Source organism: Pan troglodytes, chromosome 13 (assembly GCF_028858775.2).
Source record: "Pan troglodytes isolate AG18354 chromosome 13, NHGRI_mPanTro3-v2.0_pri, whole genome shotgun sequence".
Taxonomy (NCBI): domain Eukaryota; kingdom Metazoa; phylum Chordata; class Mammalia; order Primates; family Hominidae; genus Pan; species Pan troglodytes.
The window spans coordinates 74,011,962-74,027,019 of record NC_072411.2 but is presented as its reverse complement, the minus strand read 5'-3'; the positions used below and the strand labels follow the sequence as shown (position 1 = coordinate 74,027,019).

Sequence of the window (15,058 nt, the reverse complement as noted above, 5' to 3'; positions counted from 1 at the left end):
CCTGGCCAACAAAGCGAAGCCCTGTCTCTACCAAAAATACAAAAATGAGCTGGGTGCAGTGGCCCCTGCCTACAGTCCCAGCTGCTCAGGAGGCTGAGGCCTGAGAATTGCTTGAGCCTGGGAGGTGGAGGTTCTACCACTGCACTCCAGCCTGGGTGACAGAGCGAGACTCTGTCTAAAAGAAGAAAAGAAAAAAGACATCAAATCAATATAACCTAAGATTCAATCTTAACTAGATAAGGAAGGGCAAATTAAACCCAAAGTAATACGAAGCAATAATAATAATAGAGTAGAAATCAATGAAAAAGAAAACAAAAATAGACAAGTTCACATAAACACAAAGTTGGTTCTTTGAAATGATCGATGAATTGACAAACTTTTAGTTAGAATGACTGAAAAAAAAGAGAGAAAACAACATTTACCAAAATCAGGCATGAAAGAAGGGATATTCCTACCAACTTTACAAAAATTAGAAGAATTAAAAGGGAATATGCCATGAACTTTATGCCAACAAATGAGACAACTTAGATGAAACAGACAGCTTCTAGAAAAAAATTACCAAAATGACTCAAAAAGTAAATGACTATGTGAACTGACTATAACAGAGACATTTAATTACCAACTAAAAATCTTCCCACAAAGACAAGTCTACAACCAGATGGCTTTACTGGTAAATTCCATGAAACAACCTGAAGAAGACATAATGACGATCCTTCACAAACTATTCTAGAAAATAGAGGAAACAGGCCAGGCACAGTGGCTCACACCTGTAATCCCAGCACTTTGGAAGGCTGAGGCGGGCGGATCACCTGAGGTCAGGAGTTCGAGACCAGCCTGGCCAACATGGTGAAACCCCATCTCTACTAAAAATATAAAAATTAGCCATGAGTGGTGGCGCAGGCCTGTAGTCCCAGCTACTTGGGTGGCTGAGGCAGGAGAATCGCTTGAACCTGGGAGGCAGAGGTTGCAGTGAGCCAAGGTGGTACCACTGCACTCCTGCCTGGGCAACAGAGTGAGACTCCATCTCCATTAAAAAAAAAGAAAAGAAAAGAAAATAGAGGAAACACTTTCCAACTCATTCTATGAGGCCAGAGTTACACTGACACTAAGGATCTAAGACAAAAACTACAAATCAATATCCCTCATGAATGTAGATACAAATGTCCTCAACAAATATTAGCAAACCAAATCTGGCAATATATAAAATGAATTACATACCAGAACTAAATGGGATTTATATCAGAAATGCAAAGTTGGTTTAACATCCCAAAAAAATCAATTAATGTAATATACCATGTTAACAAAATAAATGAGAAAAATTCAATACATGCAGAACAAAGCGTTTGACAAAATCCAACATCAATTCATGATAAAAACGCTCAATAATCAACTATCTAGAAATAGAAGGGAACTGCCTCAATTTCATAATTAACACATATGAAAGCTATAGCTAACATCATCCACAATGGTGAAAGACCAAATGCTTTCCCTCTAAAACTGGGAGCAAGGCACAGATGTCTGCTTTCACCATTTCCAGTCACCATTATATTGGAGTTCTCAGCTAAGCAATTGGGTAAGAAAAAGAAAGAAAATGCATCTGACTGCAAAGGAAGAAGTAAAAATGTCTTTATTTACAGACAATGTGATCCTGTATGTGGAAAATTCTAACCAAAAAACTACTGCAACTAATAAACAAGTTCAGCAAGGGTACAGGATAGAAGATCAATATATAAAACCCAACTGTATTTCTACATACTAAAACAATCAATGATCCAAAAACAAAATTAAGAAATTAAGAAAATAATCCCATTTCCAACAGCATCAAAAATATTTACAAATGAAGTTAACAAAAGTAGTGCAAAACTTGTACACTGAAAATAACATTGTTGAGAAAAGTTTTAAAAGATCTAACTAAATGGAGATATTTCTTTTTTTTTTTTTCTTTTTCTTTTTTTTTGAGACAGGGTCTCACTCACCCAGGCTGCAGTGCAGTGTACGATCTTGGCTCACTGCAGCCTCAACCTCCTGGGCTCCAGTGATCCTCCCACCTCAGCCTCCTGAGTAGCTGGGCCCACAGGTGCTTGCCACCATACCTGGCTAAATTTTGTATTTTTGTAGAGATGGGGTTTCATCACATTGCCTAGGCTGCTCTCGAACTCCTGGGCTCAAGCGATCCACCTGCTGCGGCCTCCCAAAGTGCTGGGATTACAGGTGCAAGCCACCAAGCCTGGCCCAAGACATTTCATATTAATGGATTAGAGCAGTGATCCCCAACCTTTTTGGTACCAGAAGTGCCAAAAATCTCTAGCACCAGGGATTTTGTGGGAGGCAATTTTTCCCTGGGGATGAGGGGAACAGACAAGGGATGGTTTCCAGATGAAACTGTTCTACCTCAGATCAGTCATCAGGCGTTAGTTAGATTCGACCTATATCCTTCACATGTGCAGTTCACAATAGGGTTTGTGCTCCTATGAGAATCTAATGCCACCACTGATCCGACAGGAGGTAGAGCTCAGGCAGTAATGCTTGTTCACCCATCATTTACCTCCTGCTGTGTGACCCAGTCCTAATAGGCTCTGGACCAGTACCAGTCCGTAGCCCGGGATTTTGAGACCCCTGGATTAGAGGATTCTGAATTGTTAAGATGGGAATTTTCTTCAAATTAATGACAGATTCAATGTAATCCCTCAATCCCTATCAAGACCCAAGAGACTTTTTTTTTTTTTGCAGAAATTGGTGAGCTTATGCTAAAATTTTTATGGAAATACAAGGGACATTATAAACAAAATAATTTTGAAAAAGAACAAAATTGGAGGACTTTCACTTCTGATTTCAAGACTCATATGTGGTTGAGGTGCTGCTTTGCCAGAGCCTCTGTGCCTAAAGGAAGGAGAAAGGGAGGCCACAAAGGCTAAGCAAGGCAGTACAATATTCCCCAAGCAGATCAATGCACAGCTCCAAGTTGAAAAGCAGAAGGCCAGAGAAGACACAAGAAGAGAGTGGAGAATGGAGGCTGCAAGTGACCCCAAAAAAGAAGAAATCTCTAGCATCAGGCAAGAGATTGCCTGAGAATGAAGATGACTGACTGCCAACAAAAGTACAAAGGCACAGAACAGCTCATTGACATGAAGAACCCCAATTGGATGCCATAGATAACCAGAAAGGTCACACAACTGAATCTGGGCAGGCCAAAGGAGATTTCAAGAAAAGAAGACATTGAGAAGAGAAAGCAAAAGAGCATTACATGAAATTGCATTTAGCTGGGGAGACAGAGCAGGTGATTATCTGGAAATAGCAGGAGAAAGCCAAGAGGAAGAAAGAGAGGAAAGCAAAAGATGATTCATGTTTGTCAGGAAAGTGAATGCAGTCACTCTCCCTGAAGAAGCAAGCATGGACTATATAGGAGCAGATACCAGGAACTGGGCCATGCTGCCAAAACCTCTGCTGTGCCTTGCCCACTCTGTGCTGTCGCCACTGCAGCAGCCCTTTACAGCTAGGAGACCCCACAGCTTGCTGCCTGTGGGGGTTGGGGAAGGGCACCTGCTATAACTTTGTGTGTGCCAGGCCAGGTGCAGCTGCTCACACCTGTGATCCCTTGCTTTGGGAGGCCAAGGCAGGAGGACAGCTGGAGCCCTGGAGTTCAAGACCAGCCTGGGCAACATAGTGAGACCCCATCTCTACAGAAAATACTTTAAAAATTAGCCAAGTATGGTGGCATGTGCCTGTAGTTCCAGCTACTTGGGAGGCTGAGGCAGGAGTTTTGCTTAACCCCAGGAGTTCAAGGCACAATAAGCTATCACTCCACTGCACTCCAGCCTGGGTGACAGAGCAACACCCTGTCTCAAACACTACCCCTACCTCACCAAAAAAACAAAAAAAAAACAAAAGAAAAACCCTGGAAAGATGCAGATAGCATTTCATATGTAACCGTTTAAATGTTTTCTTAAAAACTATCTTTAAGAGTTCAGGATCCTGGTCGGGGGCCTGGGAGGAGTGCCTTAGAAAGTAGGGTTTTGTCAGGTACATTACACAGTAGGGGGTGGTTGTGCCAGGGGTTGAGCACTGATGAGTTTGCAACATGCAGCCCCTATGTGTGTTGCTTGGGTGCTCACTCAGAAAGGGGCTGCCCTTTGGGACCCTGTACTCCTGTGTCCTTGAGGGTCATGGCCCAAGCCCAGCCAGTCCACTCTGAAGCCTCCATCTCTACCCTTCTTTGTCCCATTCCCACCTGCCTGGCCAGGGCTAGGACCCATTTTTAACCCTACACCATCGAGCGTTTCAAGAAACTTCTGTTTACCTTGCAGCACACAGGCAAAATATGTTCCACAAATTCAACTCGTATATTTGACAGGCTAAACTTGACATTATCGTTTTAAAAATAAATAAATAAATAAAAAATATAAAGCTATATCAACCTAATCATGACGGCTTGGTAGTGGCATAAGGGTAGAAGTATAGATCATTAGAGAGCCCGGTAATAAACCTTCACATTTATGGTCAACTGATTTTCAAGAAAAGTACCAAGGCAATTCAATGAGTAAAGACACTCCGTTCAACAAATGGTGCCAGGACAGCTGGATATCCACATCTAAGAAGATGAACGAGATACTTACCTCACATCATACACAACAATTTATTCAAAATGGACCAAGGACCTCAATGGACGTCGGGTGTAGGGATGGAAACTGACTACAAATGGACATGAAGGATCTTTTCAGTGATGGAAATGTTCTAAAACAGGCAGGTTTACTAAAAACCACTGAAATGTCCACTTAAAATGGGTGAATTTTATGGTCTGGAAATTATACCTCAATAAAGTTGTTTTAATTAAAAACTCTACTAGAGACAAACGCTTAAGCAAGTATCTCTTGTAAAACATTTTTTTGTTTGTTTGTTTTTGAGACGGAGTCTCGCTCTGTCGCCCGGGCTGGAGTACAGTGGCGCGATCTTGGCTCACTCAAGCTCCACCTCTGGGTTTATGCCATTCTCCTGCCTCAGCGTCCCAAGTAGCTGGGACTACAGGGCGCCCACCATCACGCCTGGCTAATTTTTTTATTTTTAGTAGAGACAGGGTTTCACCATGTTAGCCAAGACGGTCTCGATCTTCTGACCTTGTGATCTGCCCGCCTCGGCCTCCCAAAGTGCTGGGATTACAGGCGTGAGCCATGGCACCCGGCCACATTTTTTAAAGTACTAATAGATGAGGTACAAGCTTATCCAATGTCAGTTTTTCCAAGTCTATTTCTTTCTAAATTGGTTGAGAAAAACAACTGCATTGCAGCCAGGGGTGGTGGCTCACGCCTGTAATCCCAGCACTTGGGGAGGCCGAGGCCGGAGGGTCACAAGGTTAGGAGTTCGAGACCAGCCTGGCCAATATGGTGAAACCCCGTCTCTACTAAAAATACAAAAATTAGCCGGGCATGGTGGCAGGCACCTGTAGTCCCAGCTACTTGGGAGGCTGAGGCAGGAGAATTGCTTGAACCCGGGAGGCGGAGGTTGCAGTGAACCAAGATCGCGCCACTGCACTCCAGCCTGGGGTACAGAGGGAGACTCCGTCTCAAAAAAAAAAGAAACTGCATTGCTAATACTGATTTAAACTAACATTTAGTGTATGTGTGTATGGCTGTGTGTGTGTATGTGTGTGTGAATCTGTGTGTTTTTTTGAGACAGAGTCTCACTCTGTCACCAGGGTGGGGTGCAGTGGCAGGATCTCGGCTCACAGGTTCAAGTGATTCTCCTGCCTCAGCCTCCCGAGTAGCTGGGACTACAAGTGCATGCCACCACGCCTGGCTAATTTTTTGTATTTTTAGTAGAGACAGGGTTTCACCATGCTAGCCAGGATGGTCTCGATCTCTTGACCTCGTGATCCGCCTGCCTCGACCTCCCAAAGTGTGTGTGTATTTTTTAAGACAGGGTCTCGCTCTGTCCTCCTAGCTGGAGTGCAATAGCGCAATCACAGCTCACTGCAGCCTTGACCTCCTGGGCTCTAACGATCCTCTCATCTCAGTCCCCCAAGTAGCTGGCTGGGACCATAGGTGTGTGCCACCATATCCAGCTAATTAAAAAAAAATTTTTTATAGAGACGGGAATCTCCCTATGTTGCCCAGGCTGGTCTTGAACCCCTGAGCTCAAGCAACCCTCCAGCTCAGCCTCCCAAACTTCTGGGATTACAGGCATGAGCCACTGTAACCAGCTGAGTGAAATTTTAAGTAACTTCTATACCCTCAGAAAAGTTTAGGAAATAGGTATCATAGGAAAATGAGTTACAGTTGAGAAAAACTACTCAGGCCACATTTTTACCTGAAATTTTCACATAAGTCAAAAAACATGCAAAAAATTTCCAGTTTTAAATAAGCCATTACGACTGATAATACTTTGTTTGCAGCTTAATATAAGGAACCAAGTCACCACTCAATCTTTAAGCCCTTTGAAAGTGTCAGTCTGAAATGAACTTAAAATGACACCCAATAATGTATGACATCCTTCAATTCCTTTGTTTCTATGCTACAAAGATAAGCAACATATTTAAGCAACATATTTTCTTGAATTTAAATCTACAATGATATGCAGGATCAAAAACTGAGTTTTTTCTAAATGTAATACATCATCTAGCAATTGTTTTTTTAAAGCTTCTCATATTAACATACATATTAGTGATAAAAAAATCATATTCTAAAGAAGGGAAATGAGATAACAGCACAATCACCTAAGTATAAACAATTCACATAATATTCTAAAAAGCTATATGGCACATCCCAGAACAATAAAGTACATTTAAAGGACAAATATAATTAGCTCTTAATGTACTACTGATAGATAATAATACTGATATGTATTCCAGCCCAGAATCGATTTCTATTGCCAAATGCAACTCCTTTCAGAAGTCCAGAGGAAACAGATCATTGATTCTATTTATAAAGTTATACAACTGAGATGTATTCAAATGCTGTACATCTTAAGAGAATAGTATCTTCAAAAGGCAGATGGTATACAAGGAATTGTCTGCCAGTATTTTACCTTAAAATTGAGTGCAAAAAAATGAAAATGGGTGGCAATTATACCACAAACACCCATCCATTGGAAGTAAGATATAACTTAGGCCATCTACAGGAAGTTTCAATTATTATTAGATCTGGCTATCTGTCAAGTAAGCAAAAGGCCATCTCAATATAAAGAATATTCTGGATTGCAAATGGAGATCCAGAGCCTGCAAAAGAACCACAAAGCTAAAAAAGCACACACAATAATGGAGAAACAGGCAACAAATGACAGGAGAGTAGAAAAATCTGCAGTTTTGTTTTTTAAGGACTGGGTATGGAAATCTAGGAGAAATAAATACCTTAATGAGAACAGCTGATAAGGCATTTTTAGTATTTTTAAATGCTGAGAAATGTTAATGCTGAAAATAAAGGCCAATACCCAGTTGTCAAATTCAGAAGTCCTTTAGCATGTTTAGTCTTTTCTTTTTAGAGACTTCAGTTTCTAATGAATAACACCAATGAATAAAGGCTACCATTATTGATGACTCTTCACTGAGATTTAAGAAATAAAATTCTTTATCTGCTAATTGGTGCTAAGTATCAAGGACTTTATTGGTTGGAGTAGACAGAAGAAAGTGGTTAAGAGGCTTCAGAGAAACAACCCCTGCTGGCACATTACCCACTAGAGTAGACAAAGACTACTTATGTGAACTCCACATTAAAATCACCAAAAATGTCCCTTCATGTAGCAGCAAGTCTAAGCTCTATAAGTTAATAGAAGCTAAACAATTTTCTGCTTAACTAAAAGAAGTGACATAGTCTGTATTATGTTTCTACAATTTTATAAGTCACTAAGCTAGTGAAGTTGTCGCTTAAACAATTTATAACTTTTGTTATAAATGAAGTTTAGTAACTACTACTTTATCTCCTGAGTTTCCAACCCATTTAACAGTAGCAGGAAAGTCAGATGAAAAGATAATTCACCTCTATAAATGTGGAACTCCCTTTTAAAGACAACATGCTTTCCCTCCAGTTTATTATTCTACAGATCAATTCACTGTTCTGAAGCAACTTCAATTTTATTTACCTTGGATTACTAGTCTATATAAAGAAGGATGAAACAATCTGCTTACTAGCCTATTTATGTGGTTGCCAGTCTTACAACCATTTTTTTTTTTGGTGGGGGTGGGTGGGTGGGAGGTGGTGTCTTTAAACAAAATTCCCAAATAGCATTTTTTAACATGTTAATATTTTAGTGCATGTTAAATAGTATAGTTTGTAACAAAGATGTATCCAAATTCAAACTTGTAAGATTAATAAATTTTAATACCAATTTGCATGTAACTATCTGGTAAAGTATTTTTCAATAAAAGAAAAAGGTAACTTTCAGTTTCATCAGCAATTTTATTAACAACAAATTTGAAAGTTAGAAAATAACATAAATATTCCTTGGGCCACTTTGTTTTTTGGTGGATCACACTTTAACATATTATCATCTGAAACTCCATCTAATAATGCCTTCTCCTTTTGAAGAGTCAAGTCAAGTAAGTCGTCTTTCCTTCTCCTAAGCATTCTATTCATACTACTACTTCTATGGCTAATCCATACTGAAAGACATTTCCAAAACAAATAGGCCTACATTTCACCTTATCTACTACTGTTGTGAAGGCATGCATTTTAGGAATACAAAACACACACTTTAGGAAATGTGTATTCTATTCAAGAAGTATTTACCCTTGACTTTTTTTTCTCAGTAAAGTTTATAATATTCTGCCCCTACATGTAAATTAAAGCGCAGGCTGCCTCTAAATAATGCAACTGTTTGCCAAATAAAGTGAACAAATAAGTTATACCATACTTTCAACGTATTTACGCCTGACCAAGACTTCCCCATATATATTCAGCTCATTATCTTCAATTTGTTCCATTATGCACTTCACAGTTAGGGATGTAATCCAATCCCCACAAAGGCTTATGCTCTAAAACATAAACTTAAGCCATCTTTAGATGGCTTAAACACCCTAGGAAAATGTTGCTGTTTAAAATAGTTATTTCTGACAAAAATAAAATCAATCAGTAAGAAGACATTTTTAGAAAGGCTCTTTCAGTAACAAATCAAATTTTACATACCTGTAATATCAAGAACTGTAGGAAATTCAGTGTAGTATCTATGAACTGTTTCAAGAAGTTGAGCACCATGGCCTTGACCTTGAAATGGAGTCAAAATCAGCATCTGACTACAGTAAAGAAATTATTTTAAAATTAAAATATCATAACATGACCAGTTTAAAACCTGCAGATCACTATAGTATTACAAACACTTTAAAGTTTGTGTGATCTTTTTTTCAATCCACCTTTGAGATACCCAAAAATTATCAAGATACTCAAAATTAGTTTAATCTTCTACACTGTTTCAAAGGAACAATGAAATAAATCAGTACATAGCCCATGAATAATAGTGATTTTTTTTTTAAACAAATCAACACTATTATAACAAGTATTGGAAACTTCAGCAGTTCCTTCTTCTGAAATAAAAGACAAGGCACGTGTTATACTGCCAATTACCTTACACGTGGCCGGGTTTTGTCTGGGTACACATAGTAATTATAGACTGTCATGTAGCCTACGGTCGCAAAGAGCGTAGCTCCATCCTTATTATACTTCTCAAATCTGCAGATAAAACAGAAAGCCAAGCAGGTCAATTACAGTCGCGCTCCCATGCAGTGTCCATTTTCTTTTCCATTCTCTGACTGAATTTTCAGTGTCAGCAAGCTACTCTGTGAGGGCCCAATGGGTACACCTGCTATGTTCTGAATGTACAATTCACTTAATTGGTGTGCAGCAACTTGGATAAATCAGACCTCTTTACATCACTTCAGTGCACTTGCCTATTATAAAGATGAATAGGTGGCAAGTAAAAGAAAACACAGGCAAAGCTCATTTTACTGTTTAAGCCTACATTCAGGGCCCTAACGGACAACAGCATTTAATTCAGCTCTATTCTCAAGGTCTCCCAAAGCATAATGAAGGAAAACTCAAGCCTCATAAACAATAGTTTTTCTTTCCTGGGAAAAATATCATTATACTGTCCCAATAATTGGGCTGCCACAATTAAAATGCTGGCTTTGTGGAGGTAATAAGGTCTACTGTTGCTTTAGAACTGTACTTACACTAGAAAGTAGTGCCATCTTTCATCATCCACGTCAATAAAGCTAGCAGTTTCAATAAACCACATCAAAAAGGTCTGAAGCCTTTCATGATATTCTCGAAAGCCTCTACATGTCATGTCAGCCTAGGGAAAAAGCCAGGAAAAGTCAGGTGAAACTCATCACAAAGGTAAGTGAAAGTCCGCAGAACACAAAATTATCCTGTGGGAAAATGTTTAGAAGTCTCAGATTAAGATGTGAACACAGATACAGACATACACACAAAATAGATCTTTGTTTATAATGCTGATTAAAACTTGTTTACTGCAGTTAGAATAAATCACTGACAACAAAACTACATACAGGTTTCAGGCAAATAGAACTTTACTCAATAAATATTTAGATTTATCTTTACCTTATATATCTGAAAGGTAAAGTTTTCTCCTCCTGTTGGACTGAGAACTGAGTAGGTATGAAGTAAGGTTCCGAATGGCTTGAAATCAACTTCCTTTTCCAGTAAAGAAAGGAAATCATTCGTGTTTGTGCAAAATCCAGGTGGAATGATTTGTCTAATTTTGCCCTCAACATCATCTGCCTAAAGAATAAAGGATATAAAAATTAATAACAAATTCAACTTTAAGTTGAATATGGTTTATTTCTTTAAAACTGACAAAACCAACACAAATTACAAAACTTTGGTTGAAAACTAAAGAAGTAAACACACAGTGAATTGGAAAAGGATGAGCTTCCTGTGCACAAACTGCATCACACAAAACTGAGATGAGCATAATATAAAAGTAAATAAGAGAAGGCAGGTAACCTGATACCAAGTACAATAATAAGAGCAATGCTATGGACATTTCCATTATGCAGAAACAGCTGACTATACCCCTTCATGACAGTCTGAACTGGCCAAGGCAAAAGGTTGCTTATTATTTTATATGTGTCAAAGAAATCATATTATCCAAGACATGAAAAGATCACCAGCAGTGGTGAGATGAGACTAGAGTCTGACCAAATGAATAGCAATCTCACAACTAGATGGGTCACAATTCCCTCATATGCCAAACTCAAACTAAGATGGTAACTTAAAAATATACCTATTTAGGAAATAACATAAATTATATGAATGGATATATCGTTCTTTTATCCTTAGAATGTGACACAATTCTTACAGACCTGGATTTGTGACAGTAAAAAAGAGACAAGACTGGACAACAAAACTAAACTCGGAGATTAAAATTACCCTTGTTAAACAACCTCTATCAATGTTATCAGCTGAGCAGACTTCATAATCCTTTTCAAAATCCCAAAAGACCACTTGATTGAATACATTTACTACTTCTCTTTAACCATGAATATCTGATGAAGTCTTACAATAAAGTATTGCTGCTTCTCACCAGGCAATAAAACTTAATGAATTGGTCTCAACTTAACAAAACCTTATCCCTCAATACAGTCCCTAAAAGCCTGACATTACATTCAACAAAATGAGCTTGTATTCTATTCAAACTTTTTCCTGAACAATGAGGCCAGGTTTTTACTTAATGGAGTTTGCCGTGAGTTCAGCTGTAATGTTTGTATTGTATCTATTTCCACAAGGACTGACACAAGAACACTTTGTGTTAACTTACTAAGCAGCTCTTTCATACCGTTTACATGCATGATGGGTATTAGTTCTAAACCAAGACCCTTGCTACTTAGCATTCAAAACAGGGAAATTAAGATGCTTAGGACAAAATACACTACAAAAGGCTAATACAACATGCTACTAATTCCTATCCTTTCAACCATCTTTTAACTAAGTAGAAGCAATGCACCTGCAGATGAATAGCACTTTATTATGATTCAGTTACATTTCAGGATAGAGAACCAGTGATGACGTTTATCACAAACAAGTTTTATTTTCAATGCTCTGGTACCACCAACATTTATATATAATTTGTTTATAGGTATAAAAAAGACCTATTATTGAAAATATAGCTCTTCAGCATTTTGCCCAACAGTTTATTTCTAATATGTACATCAGTCCTTGCAACTCATTCACACTCTAGATCAAATAAACTGCATTTCATAGGACAGTTTTTGCTTATTTTTAAAGTACTATTTGATAAATATTTTTCCTTGAAATTGCTAACGTGAAGAGGCCATCGTAAGCATATTTTATAGAATCAGTACAATTTCAACAGCTATCAAGGAAACTGTCATAATGAGGGATAGCTGTAATAGATGTGTTGTGTAGCAATTAAAATCCAAAGTAGTGATGAGTAAAACAGTATAGTATGTTAGTTAAGGTTTTTAAAAAGTCAAGAAAAACTACTTTTAAAAAGGGATTTATAATCTATCAGTTTAAAAATCACTTTAAGACTTTCATAGCATGTATAATTTTAACTTTTAAAAACTTTCCTTATGTCCTGTCTTCTCAAGAAGGCATTGCAAATCACTTTACATATCTTGTATCAAATCTACTTCAAAGACTTCTCAGAAACTCTAAGTTTCAAGTAGCACTTTTGGTGGCGGGCAGAGCAACCGGAAGGTTTGAGCCCAACAAAGTTGAAAAAAGGCTTTCAGCCTTCAAATGATGTCTATTTCCTGTAATAAATATCTTCAAATAAAATATTTTGCTTTGTGTAAGTTTACACATTAAGAATTTTTACAGGGGCAAAGGGCAATTTTAAAGCAAGGAATCTTTATATAATTATATAAATATATATTTATAAATAGTTATGTATATAAATATGTATCTGATATACTTACATAAAATATACAACTTAAAACCAAATAGTTCTTCAACCTAGAATTTACAACTTGGCTTCACTAAAGGGAAAATGTCTGCATTTCTCTATTAAATGGATTCTGCTTTAAGAAAAAAAAAAATTCTGACTACCATGTCTTAGAGATCTGTACTCTTTTCTCAAATATATAATTTAGTTCAATTTAAAATATTCATCTTTCAGATTGGATTACTGATCAGATAATAAAAATCAGCACAAGAGCAAACCTCATTTAATCATTGTTAATTGAATAGAGTTAAAAATGAACAGAAACTTCTTAATTCCAATGTTTGTGGCTAAAAGTTTAGAATCTATTTCTGAAGATCACTGAAAAATTCCCTGTATTCCAGAGCATTATTCTAAACTTCAACTAAAATTATACAGAAATATAGAAAGGGTAAGAAATTCAGCTGACTAGACACACCAGGGAACTAGAATTTCAAAAAAATTTTTTAAAAAGACACCAGGCTGGGCATGGTGGCTCACGCCTATAATCCCAGCACTTTGGGAGGCCAAAATACGCACATCACCTGAAGTCAGGAGTTTGAGACCAGCCTGGCCAACATGGTGAAACCCTGTCTCTAATAAAAATACAAAAGTAGCTGGGCGTGGTGGCGTGCACCTGTAATCCCAGCTACTTGGGAGGCTGAGGCAGGAGAATCACTTGAACTTGGGAGGCGGAGGTTGCAGTGAGCCAAGACTGCGCCACTGCACTCCAGCCTGGGTGACAGGGTGAGACTCTGTCTCAAAAAAACAAACCAGAATACAACCTGATATATTTAATTAACAAAGACATCTCTTACAAATGGTTTCCTAACGCTTGGTAATTTATTTTTAAAAAGGAAAGTGCAAAAGTATTCTAGTTAGATATTCTGGTAGGTGGGTCATTATGAAATATTTTTAGATTGTATACTATTTAACTATGGTCATTTCAAGTTCCAGTGTTCTGTACTTTATTACACATGAACATGTTCATATGGAGCAATTTTTGCATTTCCTCATTATTGAATAAAGCGATATGCCTGATAATTAATCTTTTAATGTTTATATTTGTATTTATACACATTTGAAAACCCAATAACCTCTCTAACGTCTTATCTTAAGCAGCACCATTTGTCTAAATTTGTCTAGTTATTTTTGAGATTGCAATTAAAGGCACGTTAAGTAGGTGGTAACATGTTGTTCTTTACTTGGCTAAAGTGGTACATAGACTTAACTATAATTCTAAGACTACCTAAAATATGCTAAAAAAAAAAAAACAAGCAAAAGAAATTCTGTATCTACTTAATGTTCTCAATCTCATGTTCTCTGATAATATTTAAGCTTTAACTACAGAATGTATTGTTGAGAAATTAAAAATGTGAACTTTTTCACTAATGGAAAAACAAAGGTCATATTATGTTTATTTACACTGCATTAGTATTTTGCTACTTGAACTAAACAAGATAAACTTGTCAATATATACTTTTAAAGCTCTTTATGATATTTCATAAAAAGTATTACTTATCAAGAACACCATCACAATTTGAAATTTTACTAGTCTACCAAAGATTTTTTCGAAATTTCTGGATGTAGGATTTTCCTAGAAAGAGGCTAAACACTCCATAAAATTTTTAAAATCTGCTCTCATATCCTCTCAAATTCAATCCAATTAGTGGGACACTAGGATAAAATAACTGAAATTCACAGTTAATACAAACTTTATCCATCTATTTCAACTTCCTGTACCAAACTTTTCCCAGAAATGCTAGCAATTAGCAAGACAACAATCTTAGTTACGCACTACTTCACTAAAAGGCAATGAAATTACCCCCAAGAAAAGGCAGGAGGTTTTTGTTTTTAAGACAAGAGTCTTGCTCTGTCACCTAGGCTGGAATGCAGTAGTGTAACCATAGCTTACTGCAGCCTTGACCTCCTGGGCTCAAGAGATCCTTCTGTCTCGGCCTTCCAAGTAGCTGGGACTACAGGAGAATGCCATCATGCCTAGCTTTTGTTTTCGTTTTTTGAGACGGAGTCTTGCTCTGTCACCCAAGCTGGAGTACAGTGGCGCGAACTCGGCTCCCTGCAACCTCCAATTCCCGAGTTCAAGTGATTCTCCTGCCTCGCCCTCCTGAGTAGCTAGGACCACAAGCATGCACCACAACACCTGGCTAATTTT

The 15,058-nt window shown here is 37.8% G+C and overlaps 2 protein-coding genes across 5 annotated transcripts in view; one reads left to right on the top strand and one right to left on the bottom strand.

Annotated features, from left to right (window-relative positions):
- Positions 1–15,058, top strand: part of SLC25A12 (solute carrier family 25 member 12) — a 223,182-nt gene that overhangs the window by 32,003 nt on the left and 176,121 nt on the right. The gene's annotated exons all lie outside the window — the stretch shown is intronic.
- HAT1 (histone acetyltransferase 1) overlaps positions 1–15,058 on the bottom strand; it is a 70,094-nt gene that overhangs the window by 15,862 nt on the left and 39,174 nt on the right. For all 4 annotated transcript variants that reach the window (XM_001146318.6, XM_063790588.1, XM_009443760.5 and 1 more), the window contains exons 5-8: positions 10,542–10,721; positions 10,151–10,272; positions 9,546–9,650; positions 9,111–9,217 (exon numbers count right to left, since the gene is read on the bottom strand). In XM_001146318.6, coding sequence (XP_001146318.3) covers positions 9,111–9,217; positions 9,546–9,650; positions 10,151–10,272; positions 10,542–10,721 — 514 coding nt within the window. The remainder of the gene's footprint in view (positions 1–9,110; positions 9,218–9,545; positions 9,651–10,150; positions 10,273–10,541; positions 10,722–15,058) is intronic.